Genomic DNA, 13,425 nt, shown 5'->3' on the forward strand with positions numbered 1-13,425 from the left:
ACATTACTGCCTTGGTCTTTGTGTACGACTGAGGCATTGGTTTTTCTTTCAATAGCTTATTTCACAAGGCTGTAGTCAGAACACTTACACAATCTATACATGGAGTCTGTCACGAGCAGATGATTTCTCAGATTTCACAATATTTTTCCGCATTTGTCTGCTTCATATTTTGGCTAGGGAAGTTTGTTACAAAAAAACCTCAAACCTGTCATGCCGAAATACTGATTTTATTTTTTGTACTGCATATGACTTCATAAGAAAATTCAGTGCAGGAAATGTAATTAAATACAGTTGGAATGTAATCTCTTTCTTAATAGTCACGCTTCTATAGCCAGTCAAAAGAAAGAAAAGAAAAAAAAAGAGCTGTTGATGAGCAAGCATGTCACTAGAGCTCAGGTGATACTAACACTGCTTGTTTCTCCATGAGTTATTGAATTATTACTGTAGTACTGCAGTAAGAAAACATCTCCTTTCTTTGATAATTACTGTATCATTCTGGCAGACTCCAAAGGTTTTAGTATGTTTTTAGCATCCTTCATTCCAGAGAATAATACATAATTCAGACTTAAGGAAATGCAGTTCAAATGCCTGAAAAAAAAAAATTTTCCCCATATATGCCCCTGTACTGAAATTGAGAAGACCATGTGTGCTCTTGGAATGAGTCTAGCAAGCGAAGGGTCTAATCAGCAAAGCAGTCATTGTCAGGGTTTGGTAGGGTGTGATCTGAGACCAAATAACTTTTTACAGGGGTTCTTTGTCTTTGGCTGTGATGGCCCCTCCGTGGTGTTCAGATTCTCTCATGATCAGGCAACTGATAAGCGTATGCATGACCATAGAGTGTGCTGCAAGTCCATGGCACTGTAGATAGCTCTGTGTGCTGCTTAAAGCAACAAATACAAAACCAAAAGCTACCAATTTGTGTCTTCTGAGTGGTCGGGTGCAAACCTCTGACTCCTGCAAGGTTATGTTTTAAACTGGAAAACTATCACCAGAGTGTCAAGACCTGTCCCTTAGTCCTGCTCTTTGGTAATGCTGGCGAAAGAGTAGGTTGTGAGTAAGACACTGCAATAAGAAAGCATATTCATTCCTTTCAATATCTGTGGCAGTAGAGTCTGGCATATCTACAGCTTTTGTTAGTGGGATTTTGGTATCCATCATTCCAGGTAATGACAGATGAAAAACCCGTATGTTGGCTGAGACAAAGGCCCATCCCTCCTGTCTTTTTACACAAGAAAGTCCAAAATGCAATTCATTCTACTGTTGATCGTGGCATCTGTTCTGCACAGGCATCTGGCCTTACAGCAAGCGAGGAAGTCAAGCTGCGTCATTCTCCCTCATTCTCGTACTTAGCTTTTTTCCAAATTGACACTCCAATTCCCTGATCTCTCTTCTTTCTCCCTACAACACCTGCAAACCGAAGGCTATAATTCCATGCTCCCAACCTATCTTGCTCCTGCAAACCTCATTCTTTTTATGAAAATTTCTTCTGTTCGGAAGTCCCCCACTGTCTGCTTAACCTAGGGCTATGTCCTGATCAAGACCTGTGGATTCCAGAACTGCTCTGCTCTGGTGGGGAAAAAGTAGGGGACTACTGCTGTTAGACAAAGGCAGGTTACTGCTGATAGCTGGCTGTTGTCTGTCTGTGTAGAGCTATGCGTGCTTTGCCATGTGGGCTGAATGGGTCACTGCAGTCCTTTCAAACTGTCATGAACTGATTTGCTTGCCAGCTGACAGCAATAGGAGCACTTTCTTTCTCCTGGAAGCTGCTTCAGTGCAAATAAAGGTTTTAAGCCATGGACTAAAATTCGTTGTAGTACTTGAGAGTAGAGGAAAGAGTGAGGAGAGAAGGCAGGCACCGAACCTTGCCTTCTTACTCAAACGGCTTGGGTAACTTTTCTTCTGGAATTACTCCAGGAGCTTCTAGTTTTAAGATAACACGGTGTCTTAGTCTGTGGTAAATCCAGTCACAAATTGCTTGACCTCTGGTGAACTGAAACAAAGCAATGCCCCCTTCAGTTTTCAAAAGCTATTGAAGAGAACTTTAACCCTTTGCTATCAAACTTTCTTCATTTGGAGGGTAGTCAGGAACATGTTTTTCCAAAATGGTTTTGATTTATTTTCATTGTCCAGTTTGTAGTGTGTTGGCCTGTAACGCGTGAAAAAATAAAACCCATTGGGGTGGGGAGAAGGCAGAGGAGGCTGATAAATAATGGATTTGACTGGAAGGGAAATTATTTCTCTGGAATTGTAGTAACAAAGCTGACTTTGTCCAGATCACCCTGATGCATCCAGGTGATACCATGTGAATTAAGTATTCCATCTTTACAGTCCATTTTCAGGCTTTTATCTGCTGACCGGAAAAGATCAGATGTGCTTCGTGGCTCTTCATCTTACATCTCTAATACAGTCCCCTACTGCTGTGTGTCAATTATGTTGTACTGACTTGTAGATCTAATGGAACAGTTAAAATGTGTCCTTCAGAATTCTTGATTTTGTTTAATTTTAAACAGCTAGAATTGCTAACAGTTGAAAAGTATGAGATTTGTGTTTCTTGGGTTCTTGCAGCCAGTGACTTAACAGTGTCTAGTCCTTGAATTCCAAGAAATAGCTCATTTCAGGCCATTTCACCTTGGAAAGAATTGGGAAGTACATTATCTTTGAGATTTAGACATGGAATTCCACTCCTTTTCTTTCTTACATGACCTGAATATAATTTTTTGAGAACTTATGTTCAGCTTTCATTATTTTATTTATTTTAGCCTCAGTTTTTAATATTCCTTGAGCGAGCTTGGTAATTGAAACTGATTATATTTAATCATTATGGTGCAGTTCTGAATTCTGCAGATGAAAAAGTACAGTAATTAAATGCCTGAACAAACTTGCAGAGGTCCTAGAAATCTCACTTTTGGCATGAGGTAATTTCTGAGAGCTGCTTACATTTACCAGCCTTCAGCAGCTGTCTTCTATTTTTGAAGAGTTCTGGTAAACTTCCTAAGGAAGCAGAAAGTCCTTAAGTGTGTCTGTGTTATTAAAACCAGTTTTCAACTGCTCAGGCTGAAAGTCTTGTCTCGATGTCTGAAGTGACAGATATGCAGAGAGGAGGTGCATTGGCTCACTGGATTTGGTGCAAGATTCACAACCTGAATGGTAATCCTTGTGGCTGCATCTACTTTTTTAATAAATGTAGGCAAGTCCTGTAACTGTGCTTCCTTACCTGTGGAATGAAGATATTTATCCATTTAATCATTTCAACAGTCAATGGATAAATGTATTTCAGGTCCCCAAAAATGTAGCTTTGAGAAGCATTTTCTACTGGCGTAATTGTGTTGAAGCTGGTGGAGCTACACAAGCAAAAACCTTTATATTATTCCTCATCCATTTTCATACTTCTGTTTGGTGAGGCTTGAGTGAACAGAGTCCCAGATATTGGAGAATGGGTCTTTCAGAGTTAAGTGCTTTTTGTTGAGCTTCAGGTAAAGAAAGATCTGATTGTTTCTAAATATTTGAAGTAGAGAAGGTATAACAAAAATGTTGCGCTATGAGTGTAACTAAGGTAGGGAGGTATGTCAGGGTAAGGCAAAATGGGCCTGGATTCCAAGTGGACTTCATTTCTGGTTGACCTACTACTTAAGAGTAGTCATCCCTTCCCTACTAGTCCTAGCAGCTAGCATGGGTCAAGGAAGCCCAGAGATTATTTCTGACTGCATTGTCCTTAGTCAATCCTAGATTGCAAAAGGGCAGGAGGGGTCAAGTACTTCTTGAGGACAGCTTGGGTACTCTTGGTTCTTGTGTGTAGTAAATATAAACCTGTGCAAATATGAACTTTTGAGGGGATTTTTGTTTATTTGTTTGGGGTTTGTTTAGCTTTTGCAAAACTTTGACCGTGGTCACTTCTAAACGTTGCATTCACACAGACTGATTTTGACTGTATGAGAAGTTGGTTGAAAGTAGCCTTAGTAATTACTTAGTAATTCCTGAACAATTTCTCTGAATGTGGTCTTCAAAACCACTAAAATCTTTTTGTCTGAAGTTACTGATCTAGGAACATTGTTGAGAATTGCTCTAGGATAGCCATTTGATTTTTTTTTTTCTTTTTTTGTGAGCTTCTTTATGAATGTAGCTGCACTAAACAATGGGGATTTTAAAATTTTATTTTATTTTTACCTTTTCAGACTCTGCCATGTTTGGTTCGAATGTGTAGTAAGGAAAGACTGCTGGAGGAGCGAGTAGAAGGAGCAGAAACACTGGCCTATTTGATTGAAACAGATGTGGAGCTCCAGAGAATTGCCAGCATTACTGACCACCTCATTGTCATGCTTGCTGACTACTTCAAATATCCCAGCTCAGTGAGTGCAATCACTGATATCAAGAGGGTATGTTTCCTTCTAGTTCAGAAGCTTTGAAAAATGTGCAGAAACAATTATAAATGGGTTCAGGATATTTTTTTTATTCTGTTTAAACCTTATGTCCGAGTTCCTCAATAAATAGAAAGGTGACCAGAGGTCCAGTAGGACTTCATTCCTGATGCATATAGTCTTCAAGTTTTTGCTCAGTGCTTTTCCTGGATCCTGTATTATCCAAACTAAAACTGTTGTATATATCTGGAATCTGCCATTCTTCTATGTCAAAGATAGAGAGATGGGCTATGAGTAGTTGTCATAGCGCTTCAGCGAATGAGTTCCATTACATTTTCCAGAGATAGCAATGAAGTACCAGGCTGAGGCAGCTGTCATGTTTCTCCTTCGCAGAGTTCAAAAGGCTTACCTTCAGGAACCAGTACATTTCAGCTTCATAAGAGATAATAGTCCATGTGATGAGAGATCAATTTCAGTTCTTGGGTCAGGTTTGTGAAAAATGTTAAGTTCAGAGATGGTTTTATTCTGTTAAAGCAGAAAAACACGTTGATGTCATTTAGCATTTTGTATTATGAGTTATCTGCACTTGCAAGAGGTTGGATAAACAGATATCAGACATACCTCAGAGATTTAGTTTCATAGGTGTTGTACTAGGAGATGAATGTGAACATTTTTACAGATTTGCATACGCTTTCCAAAGCACTAGTGGGTCAGTCAAAGCACTAGTGGATCAATCAGCCTCAGAAGCCAGATGGTTTTTGTTATTCCACATAGAGAAACATCTCTATTCCCTTCCCCTCTTACTGAGTCTGATTTTTAGGAAGTAATCAAAAAGATTACAGGGCCTTGTTTTTTCTCTGAAAGTAGCCCAAGAGGTAGACTCACTTCTCAGACTTTTATAGAATGGGATTGATTCTGCATATAGAACTGCCTTGAATTCTATATAAAAATACAAATGAGATATAAAAATATTAGTTGCAGTATAAAATTAAATAAGCAGAAGGAAGTTTAGCAGCTGATTGGGGAGTAATAGGTGTTGGCTGTAGCATCAAAAATTTGATTAGGCTCCAAATGTGAGTGGGACAATCATAAATATTATGACATAGCTTTGAGTGTTCAGAAAGTCTGTAAAAACAGTCAACTGGGAAGCCAGGGTGCGTGCTTTGTAAAGAATGCTTTCGATTACACCCTATGAGGTAACAACTACGTGAGCAAAGACTCTGACGAACAGATTAGTTGTCTATTTTAAATATGTTTAACAATGATATAATACATTTGGCTCTAATACAGCTGCACCAGAGAATTATTCATACAGATTAATTTTTGACAGTTCTCTTATTTCAGTGCTTTGCTGCTTAATACCATGCTTTTTCTGGCATTTTGTATAGACTTTAAATATTGCATTGTTTTGTGGAACGCTTTGGCACAGAGTTTTGAGGGCAGTCAGAATCATAGAACCATTCTTGGAAATTCATTGGAAAGAACATGAGAGGGTCTGAAAGTCTTAATTTTCTGTTCAAAGCAGGGTCAGTGTTGAGCTTAGATGAGTTTGCTTAAGGCTTTGTCCCACTGGGTCTTGAAAACTGCCAAGAATGTAGATTAAACAAGGTCTCTGAGCAATCTGTTCTGAAGTTTGACTGTTCTAATAGTGAATTTTCTTTCTTTCTTATATTCAGTAAGAACCTCTCCTGTTTCAGTTTGACTATTGTCTCCTTCTCTTGCTCTGCACCTTCATAAAGAGTCTGGCTCCATGTTCTCCTTGTAGGTATTGGAGAACTGCTGTTAGGTCTCTGCTCAGCCTTCTCTTCTTGTGGCTGAACAAGCCAGTGTACACCTCATCTGCTCCTCCAGGTCTGCTCTCCTGAAGTCAAGGCTGTGTACTCCACTCTGTGCCTTTCTTGTGTCTCTCAGGAACTTGAACATCACTATTTTATGATCCCTATAGGTAGTGCTCCCATTAATTTCATACCCCCAGGCAGTTTCTCCTGATTTGTGAGCAGCCTGTCCAGTGGTGCATCACCCTAATTCACCCCTCTAGCACCTGTGTGGAGAAGTTACCTTCCAGGAGCCTCCCAGACAGCTTGCACACTGCTGTGTTACCTTTACAGCAGAAGTTGGAAGTTAGTGCCACCTTAAGTTGGAGGTCCTGTGATTTAGAGAAAGCTTTGGTTGCTTCAGTTCTCTTGGTAAAACTTACATTGATTCTCTCCCAGTTTTTTCACTTCTCCTGGCTTGTTTCTGTTGGGTAAATAAAAATAGTTTTCGTCTGAATATGGTCTGATTAGAATTGTAACTTTATAGAAGTGTTTTGGCCTCAAATTGCTTAAGTTGACATATCTGTAACTCACTAGAGAAATTAACCATGTTCTTAACTTCAGTTGTTGTATTCAGTTGGTAAATTAGCTAATGGAACAGCAGTTCATTTGTGTTGCTGGCTGCCCTCGGTGTGGTAGACAAAATCCCAGTAGATAAGCACTCGTTTACAACAAATGAGAGCATTACACCTGTAATTTTTTAATATCTCAATTTGCTTTCTGTACTTTATTTAAATAGCTTGACCATGATTTGAAGCATGCCCATGAACTGCGCCAGGCTGCTTTCAAGCTCTATGCTTCCCTGGGAGCAAATGATGAAGATATCCGAAAAAAGGTGAGGTGGAAAATGTTAGCAATCAGGCAAAATTGTAGCTGAAAGGCAGTGCAAGAATTTGCACCCTTCCAGCCCTTCAGTTTTTGATTGTGAATTAAATAGGTTGAAATGAGAAGGCTGTCTTTCTGTTACGTTAATATAAACTTTCAGATTGCACGTTCTTTGTGTGGGATTTGTACGAAAATTAATGTCTTGCCTTGGCAAAATATAAAAGTTTGTTTATGTAAACATCTTCACAGTGATGAACTAGATTCTCACAATAAGTTGTCTTTCAACATGTTGTGGTCCTTACTTCTCATAAACTGTGCAGGAATATTATTGTGACATATGAGTAATTTCTGAAAGCTCTGTTCTGAGGGACAGAATATACCTCTGTTGTCGTGTATCCTATTATAAAACGAATGTGTTTTTCAAAAAGAAACACTGGAAAATCTAATTGTATTGGGAAATAAAGTCAAAATTTGTTCCATGATTCTGAAGTGACCAAGGGGGCTTGCACTGTCCTAACAAAGCAGTTGGTGAAAGGAGAATAAACTGTGTTCAAACTTCACAGGAAAGAGATTGGATTATTGGAGCACCCATTTAGTTAAAAATTTGTGTGTGAAAATGGAGGGAAATTAAACAATGAATGATTAAAAGCAGCATTTTTTTAAATTAAACATGGAGTTGCTCTGTCAAACCTGGCAAGTACAGGAGGCAGGAGAGTTTTCTGAGTTTATTTGCTGGTTAATGGGGAAAAACAGAAGTGAGAAAGATATGGACAGGAAGGAGGGAGTAAAACCACAGTGTTGCAGAGGTAACTAGCAGGAAGATTTATCAGTTGGGCACTGTTTAAGATCTCCAGAATTCAAACCCATAAACTGCTTTTTTGTTGCAGGATGGACTTTTTTAGTTAATAGTAAGGATCCTTCTTTTACCTATCAAAGTCATGTTTTTAGTAAGTGGTGGGTGTGTACATGACAAAGTTGATTTATTATACAAAAGTCATCTTTCTTCTTGGTATTAACTCACTTTTATCCTAGTCTTAAGTGCTTGTCCTGGCGATGTCTAAATATGGCAGATGAACTACTATGTATTTTTTTTCAGATAGCTTTACAACACATCTCTCATCTGTAGTTTGTATATGTTGTGTGCACTCACACATGCTCTCTTTTGTTTTAAGATGATATTAAGCGTAATTCATATATATACATATATATAATATATTTTAATATATATATAAAATCCCCTCTTGTTTCTTCATGATGAATAAAATAAATTTGAAAGCAGTAGGGGAGCATAGAATGTAGATTTTTCTTTTCTAAATCATGTGCAGGTACACACTACTTTCCACTTAATCTGGGAAGAGAATGTGGCTTGCTGTTTTTAGCTACAGTTTTTATATGCAGTGTTTAAAATGTTGCAGACAGAAAACCAACAGCCCATAAATGTTAATGTTATTTTATTCATATAATGTTAATTCCTTTTTGCTCCAGATCATTGAGACTGAAAATATGATGGACCGTATTGTTAATGGCTTGTCTGAATCCAGTATCAAGGTGCGATTAGCTGCAGTCAGGTAGGAGGCTTTTCAGATTGATACAAATGCTTTTGTCTTGTTGAAGTCTGGTGCTGTGCTTGTTAGAATTTCTGCTAATTTTTCAAAAGCTAATCTGAAGTAATTTCTGCTGTTGGAAAATTTTATTGGGGGATGGGGGGGAGCTATCCTGGACTAGTACAATATTTTCTTTTTGCTGTTTACAGTCTCCTACTTTTACCAACTTCTAAGCTGAATCCTTGCGTAGAAGCAGTGTATATATCACAGTAGTGTACATGTGAGTGTGTATGTTTCACAGTGAACATTTCTTTTCCGTTGTAGATGTTTGCACAGTTTGTCCCGTTCTGTACAGCAGCTCAGGACAAGCTTTCAGGATCATGCTGTATGGAAACCATTAATGAAGGTAAGTAAAGAAAAGTCAAGTCTCAACTACTAGAGTGTTCTGCTCCATTAAAGGAGGATATGGTGTCTGTTCAATTTGCATGCCTTTCTGTAGAATCATAACAGAAGTTACATAGCAATCAAAATTCCATGACCACCTTCCAAGAGTTGTAAATCAACAAAAGCCAAGCAGCAACAGAGGGGGATGATTTTTGGTTGGTTCTTTTGTTTGTGTTGTTTTGTTTTTGTTTTGTTTTTTGAGTGATCAGTGAGTAAACCTAAGTTATCCCTGATGTTTACATAGGGCACTAGGAGGACTCTGTCTCCTTTAATTTCAGGCTCAGACTAGATGGCAAAGTTCAGACGTGGTCTATAAGCCCTATAAGAGAATTCAGATCTGCGTTTTCCCCTGTAATTCTCTACCTTCTAGATCTCCTTGCAGATTCTAAAACTGAAGCCAAAGAGCTCAGCAAGGCCTTTAAAAAGACACCTTAATATAATACAATTATCCACAAGATCAAATGAGATCAAAATGTGTAAGGTACATATCAACTCCCATCCTGTAATGTGACTGTCATTAAGTACTGATAAATAAACCAGTTTCTCAGCTTCAAAATCTTTTAGACCTTGAAAATGGGGAACAGACAAAGTCTGCTAGCAAGCAGCCTGAAAGCTTGGGCAGTATTGACATCCAAGAGAGTCACCTGAAGTGAGCTTGACTCTATTCAGGAGTAAAATAGCCAGACGAGAACATGTCGTTGGCAAAAATGAACTGATGAGGTTGATAACAAGGCAGTTATGCAAGCTGACTGTCCAAAGTTTCACTTGAGCCTGGAAGGAAGTAAAGGATCAGGAGATCCTTCAGTTGTTTCTAGTGATACTTCAATACAAGAAAGATGCCTGTAGGACATACTATTCAGTGACATTTTATTCAGGCCTGACTTTCTCTGTTCTGCTTATGTTTTAGTTATCACAAGTTACAGACTTAAGAAAACTTGATTCACTAGTTGTATTACACTCTCTGGCCATCTTGTTGGCTGCAGTCCAAGAAACTTTCTCAGCCTTTTGTGTTGCTTGCACGAATTGGAGGCCCTAAAGTATGGGCCTACTTTTTTCTACAGTCTCATGATAGAAATGTTGGAGAAATTATTTTCTGACAGTAAACACAATACACTTACTACAAGTTAAGCATTCATCCTTGTATTGGGTGTGTGAGTTCTGATACTACTCCATAGATGTCTAGTTCGTTAGTCTTCTTGGGAGGTCAAGGGAGATTTGATCATGCACGTTGTGTGCTGTTGCTATAGCGTAATAATCCCATGATTCAGAACTCATGATCATTGCCTGAAGGAGCTTGGAGGGAATGGTTTGAGTATTTTAAGAGTTTGCAAAAGGCCAAACATTAAAACATTAAACCTTTATAGATGTAAGACACAAAAAGGCTAGGTTTGCTTGAAGAAGCACAACTAGCATAAAAGGAGAGCCATGTAAAAAAAAAGAAATGTAGATGTTGGGCTTCTGTGTAAATGCAGCTGCTGGCAGTTGTTCATTTGGTTTTGTATTAAACAAACTGAAGTCAGAAACTTACATGTTCATTCCAAAACATCAAGAATTATTCTTAATAGAAAAGTAAAAGTAATAGTAAATAAAGATAAATTACTTTTCAGTCTAGATGAATAACAACTACCTAAGTCCTTTCTCTCTCCCCTAGCATGTATAGCTGTATAAGCCATGGAGGAATCATGCCTAAAACTGTGGGACTTACAGATAGTACTTTAGTGCAAGCTGCTGAAAATGAAATAATTGTTTGCAGTTTGCCCACTGCTCTGAAACAAAAGGTGGTACAGAACCACTCCATTCTCACTTTCTTTGCTGGAGAAGCAGTTGTATCCTCCATGTCTATTTCCTCACTGAGTTTTCTCAGAACATGCAAGGGAGATGCTGTATTTAAGAGTGGCATGTATTGGTCCCGCTGGAGATCCAGACACAGATGAGAGAGAGTATTACTTGTTCCAGGCTATCTGCTTTTCTGAAAGGATGCTCATGAGGAAATTTGCTGTGTTTTGCTTTGCATGAGGTACAGAAGTTGAGGAGGCTCCTCCTGGAGCTTCCTCTGCTTTTCTGAAGCGTCACCCAGAGGTGCACTGCAGGACACAGCCTGCTCTCTGTTGAGGGAATGGCTGCAGAGGTAAATTACAACTGCCAGCACGTGTGCTTTGCAGAGCACAAATCTGTTCCCACTGATTTCTTTTAAATTGGACCTGAAAGCTCTCAAATCTGGCTTCTGTGAAACAACTTTGCGTTGCACCAGCTTGTCATGTAATGTGTGTCACACTGAGTTGAAGGAGCACTGTCTGGATCTCCTAAAGTAGGGGATATCAAAGTGCAGCATGATTACAGGTATTCCATTTCAAAATTATTCCTTCCTTATACTACTAGTTAACAGAGATTCTTCACTCTCCCTTTTGTCACTGCAGGTTTTACAGAATGCTCCAAATGAAATTCTTGTAGTAGCATCTTCCACACTATGCAATCTTCTTCTGGAATTCTCTCCAAGCAAGGAGGTTAGTACTTATCCAGAAACAAGAAGAGGTAATAGACAAAAGCTGCATTATACAATGGTTCTATAAGCGTAAATGTATTTTAATTGGTAGCCACCGCTTGTGAAGCGTTATAGAGATGTAACGTTAGGCAGACTGATACAGTTTTGTATCTTGATAGCTTGTGAATAAAAAAAAAAAAATCATCTGTTTACAGTGCTGTGACAGTTAGATAAGATTAAATAATTAAATGTAGTCTCTAAAGAAAAAAGTAGACATGACGTTTTGGAGTGTTTTACTAGTAAAACACTTATCTAAAAAATTCGTAGGCAAAAGAAAAACTGATAATTGTCAGTATGATCCATTGTCTTAAAGAATGACTGCTGTAATCTTGAAAATACTGGCATAGCTGAGTTTTGTGTTTTCTATTGTTCTTGAATGAACGATACAGGATATCTACTCTTGAGTTCTGCAGTGTGTGTATTTCATACAGATCATACATACCTATCAATACTTCAATGCAAATCAACAGCTTCCCAAGTCTTAAATATTTATTAATTACGGAAAACATTTGCAAGGTTGTGGTGTAAGTGGGCTCCTGCAGGGCACTTTGGATTACCTTGGTTTGATCGATTGATCTTGGTGGTTTCAGCCATGTCTGTGAGACACAAAATTAACTGAAATAATGCCAAGCACAGTTCACTGGCCCGGGGGTCACAGCCCTGAGTCTATTTCAAATAGGACTGAAATACTGAATTTTCTGTCAGGACACGTGCTTCATGTAAAAAACATCATTGCTGAAAGAAAATACTGCTTATGCAAAGTGAAGGAATATTTAGAAATGCTAGATTTGAAAGCATCTGTAAGCCATCTGATCTTTATTTGCTGTATCACCTTTATTTTCCACGTTGTATTTTGAAAATTGTATGTAAACTACCAGCCACTGAAGGAAGTAAACAAAGCTGAGGTGGATCTGTATTTTACCCTGTAAAAGACCTGAGTTAAAACAAATTTTGAAATGTCTTCCACCTGTTGTGGCTTTGGAGAAGTCCCTAGGAGCCAGCCAGCTACTTGGCCTGTGGTGAAATCATTGACAGCTTATTGCAGTGCAAGGCACCCGGGACCAGGTGAACTTTGGCACAAACTGCTGCTGCCTGGTTCTGTTACTGTCTCACTGCTATTCATTGAGATGAGCTTTTTCCTACAAAGTGCAGCCTTTTCTACATATTTATGTTTTCTGATAAATTCAGCTGCTCTTAAGCAGGTTAAAAACCACAACTTCCTAAAAACTCAGGTATGTTCAGTTATTCACTGCTTTTGAAGCAGTAACTTCTGGAATTCAGGAACACTCTACAAAATAGAGCAGCATAGGTCATTGGATGAATCCTTTTAGCACATGAGCTCTTCAGGTCACAGATAAAACTAGTATTTCTAATTTGGTTCAGGTTGAAAGCAGTTGTTCCATACTTAACTTTCATTACATTAATCAGTTTGAAAGAAAAGGTGTGTGTATTGATATTTTTCCTGTCATTTAAAGATGTGATACTATGAGGTTTTGCATTTCAATCTGATCATCAAGAACAGTCTCCAGTTTTCTTTATTATGCTAAAGTGTTTCTGTTGGATTTTAGTTTGGTCTGATTTACTAAACAAAAAGATTAAATGTAATGAAAATCAAGTAGCTTTTGTTGTCCTTAACCTCTTTTAGACAGTCATATACATCCCACTTGATACACAAAAAAATGTGATTGCTCAAGGAAGACTGTTTTTGGAGAGCAGTGCCAAGCTGAAAGTTGTTGGGGAAAACCTATTTGCTTTTGTGAGTGTGGCAGATGTGTGTGTGTAATATCACAGCAGTATGTGAGTAGGTGCATATATACACATGCACACACATGTGGATGGCTGTGAATATACATGTGTACATGTACATGGATACACACAAGAATAAAGTTGTCTTGACCTGG

General features: G+C 38.4%; 1 protein-coding gene across 7 annotated transcripts in view; it reads left to right on the top strand.

Annotated features, from left to right (window-relative positions):
* The window catches only part of ARMC8 (armadillo repeat containing 8), a 79,555-nt gene that overhangs the window by 55,627 nt on the left and 10,503 nt on the right, over nucleotides 1–13,425 (top strand). For 6 of the 7 annotated variants that reach the window (XM_086467583.1, XM_086467584.1, XM_086467586.1 and 3 more), the window contains 5 exons: nucleotides 4,173–4,373; nucleotides 6,909–7,004; nucleotides 8,480–8,562; nucleotides 8,863–8,944; nucleotides 11,400–11,486. In XM_086467583.1, coding sequence (XP_086323709.1) covers nucleotides 4,173–4,373; nucleotides 6,909–7,004; nucleotides 8,480–8,562; nucleotides 8,863–8,944; nucleotides 11,400–11,486 — 549 coding nt within the window. The remainder of the gene's footprint in view (nucleotides 1–4,172; nucleotides 4,374–6,908; nucleotides 7,005–8,479; nucleotides 8,563–8,862; nucleotides 8,945–11,399; nucleotides 11,487–13,425) is intronic. The other variant, XM_086467588.1, reaches the window with a different exon arrangement.

The sequence above is a fragment of the Leptosomus discolor genome, chromosome 7 (genome assembly GCF_034619465.1).
Source record: "Leptosomus discolor isolate bLepDis1 chromosome 7, bLepDis1.hap2, whole genome shotgun sequence".
Lineage (NCBI taxonomy): Eukaryota > Metazoa > Chordata > Aves > Leptosomiformes > Leptosomidae > Leptosomus > Leptosomus discolor.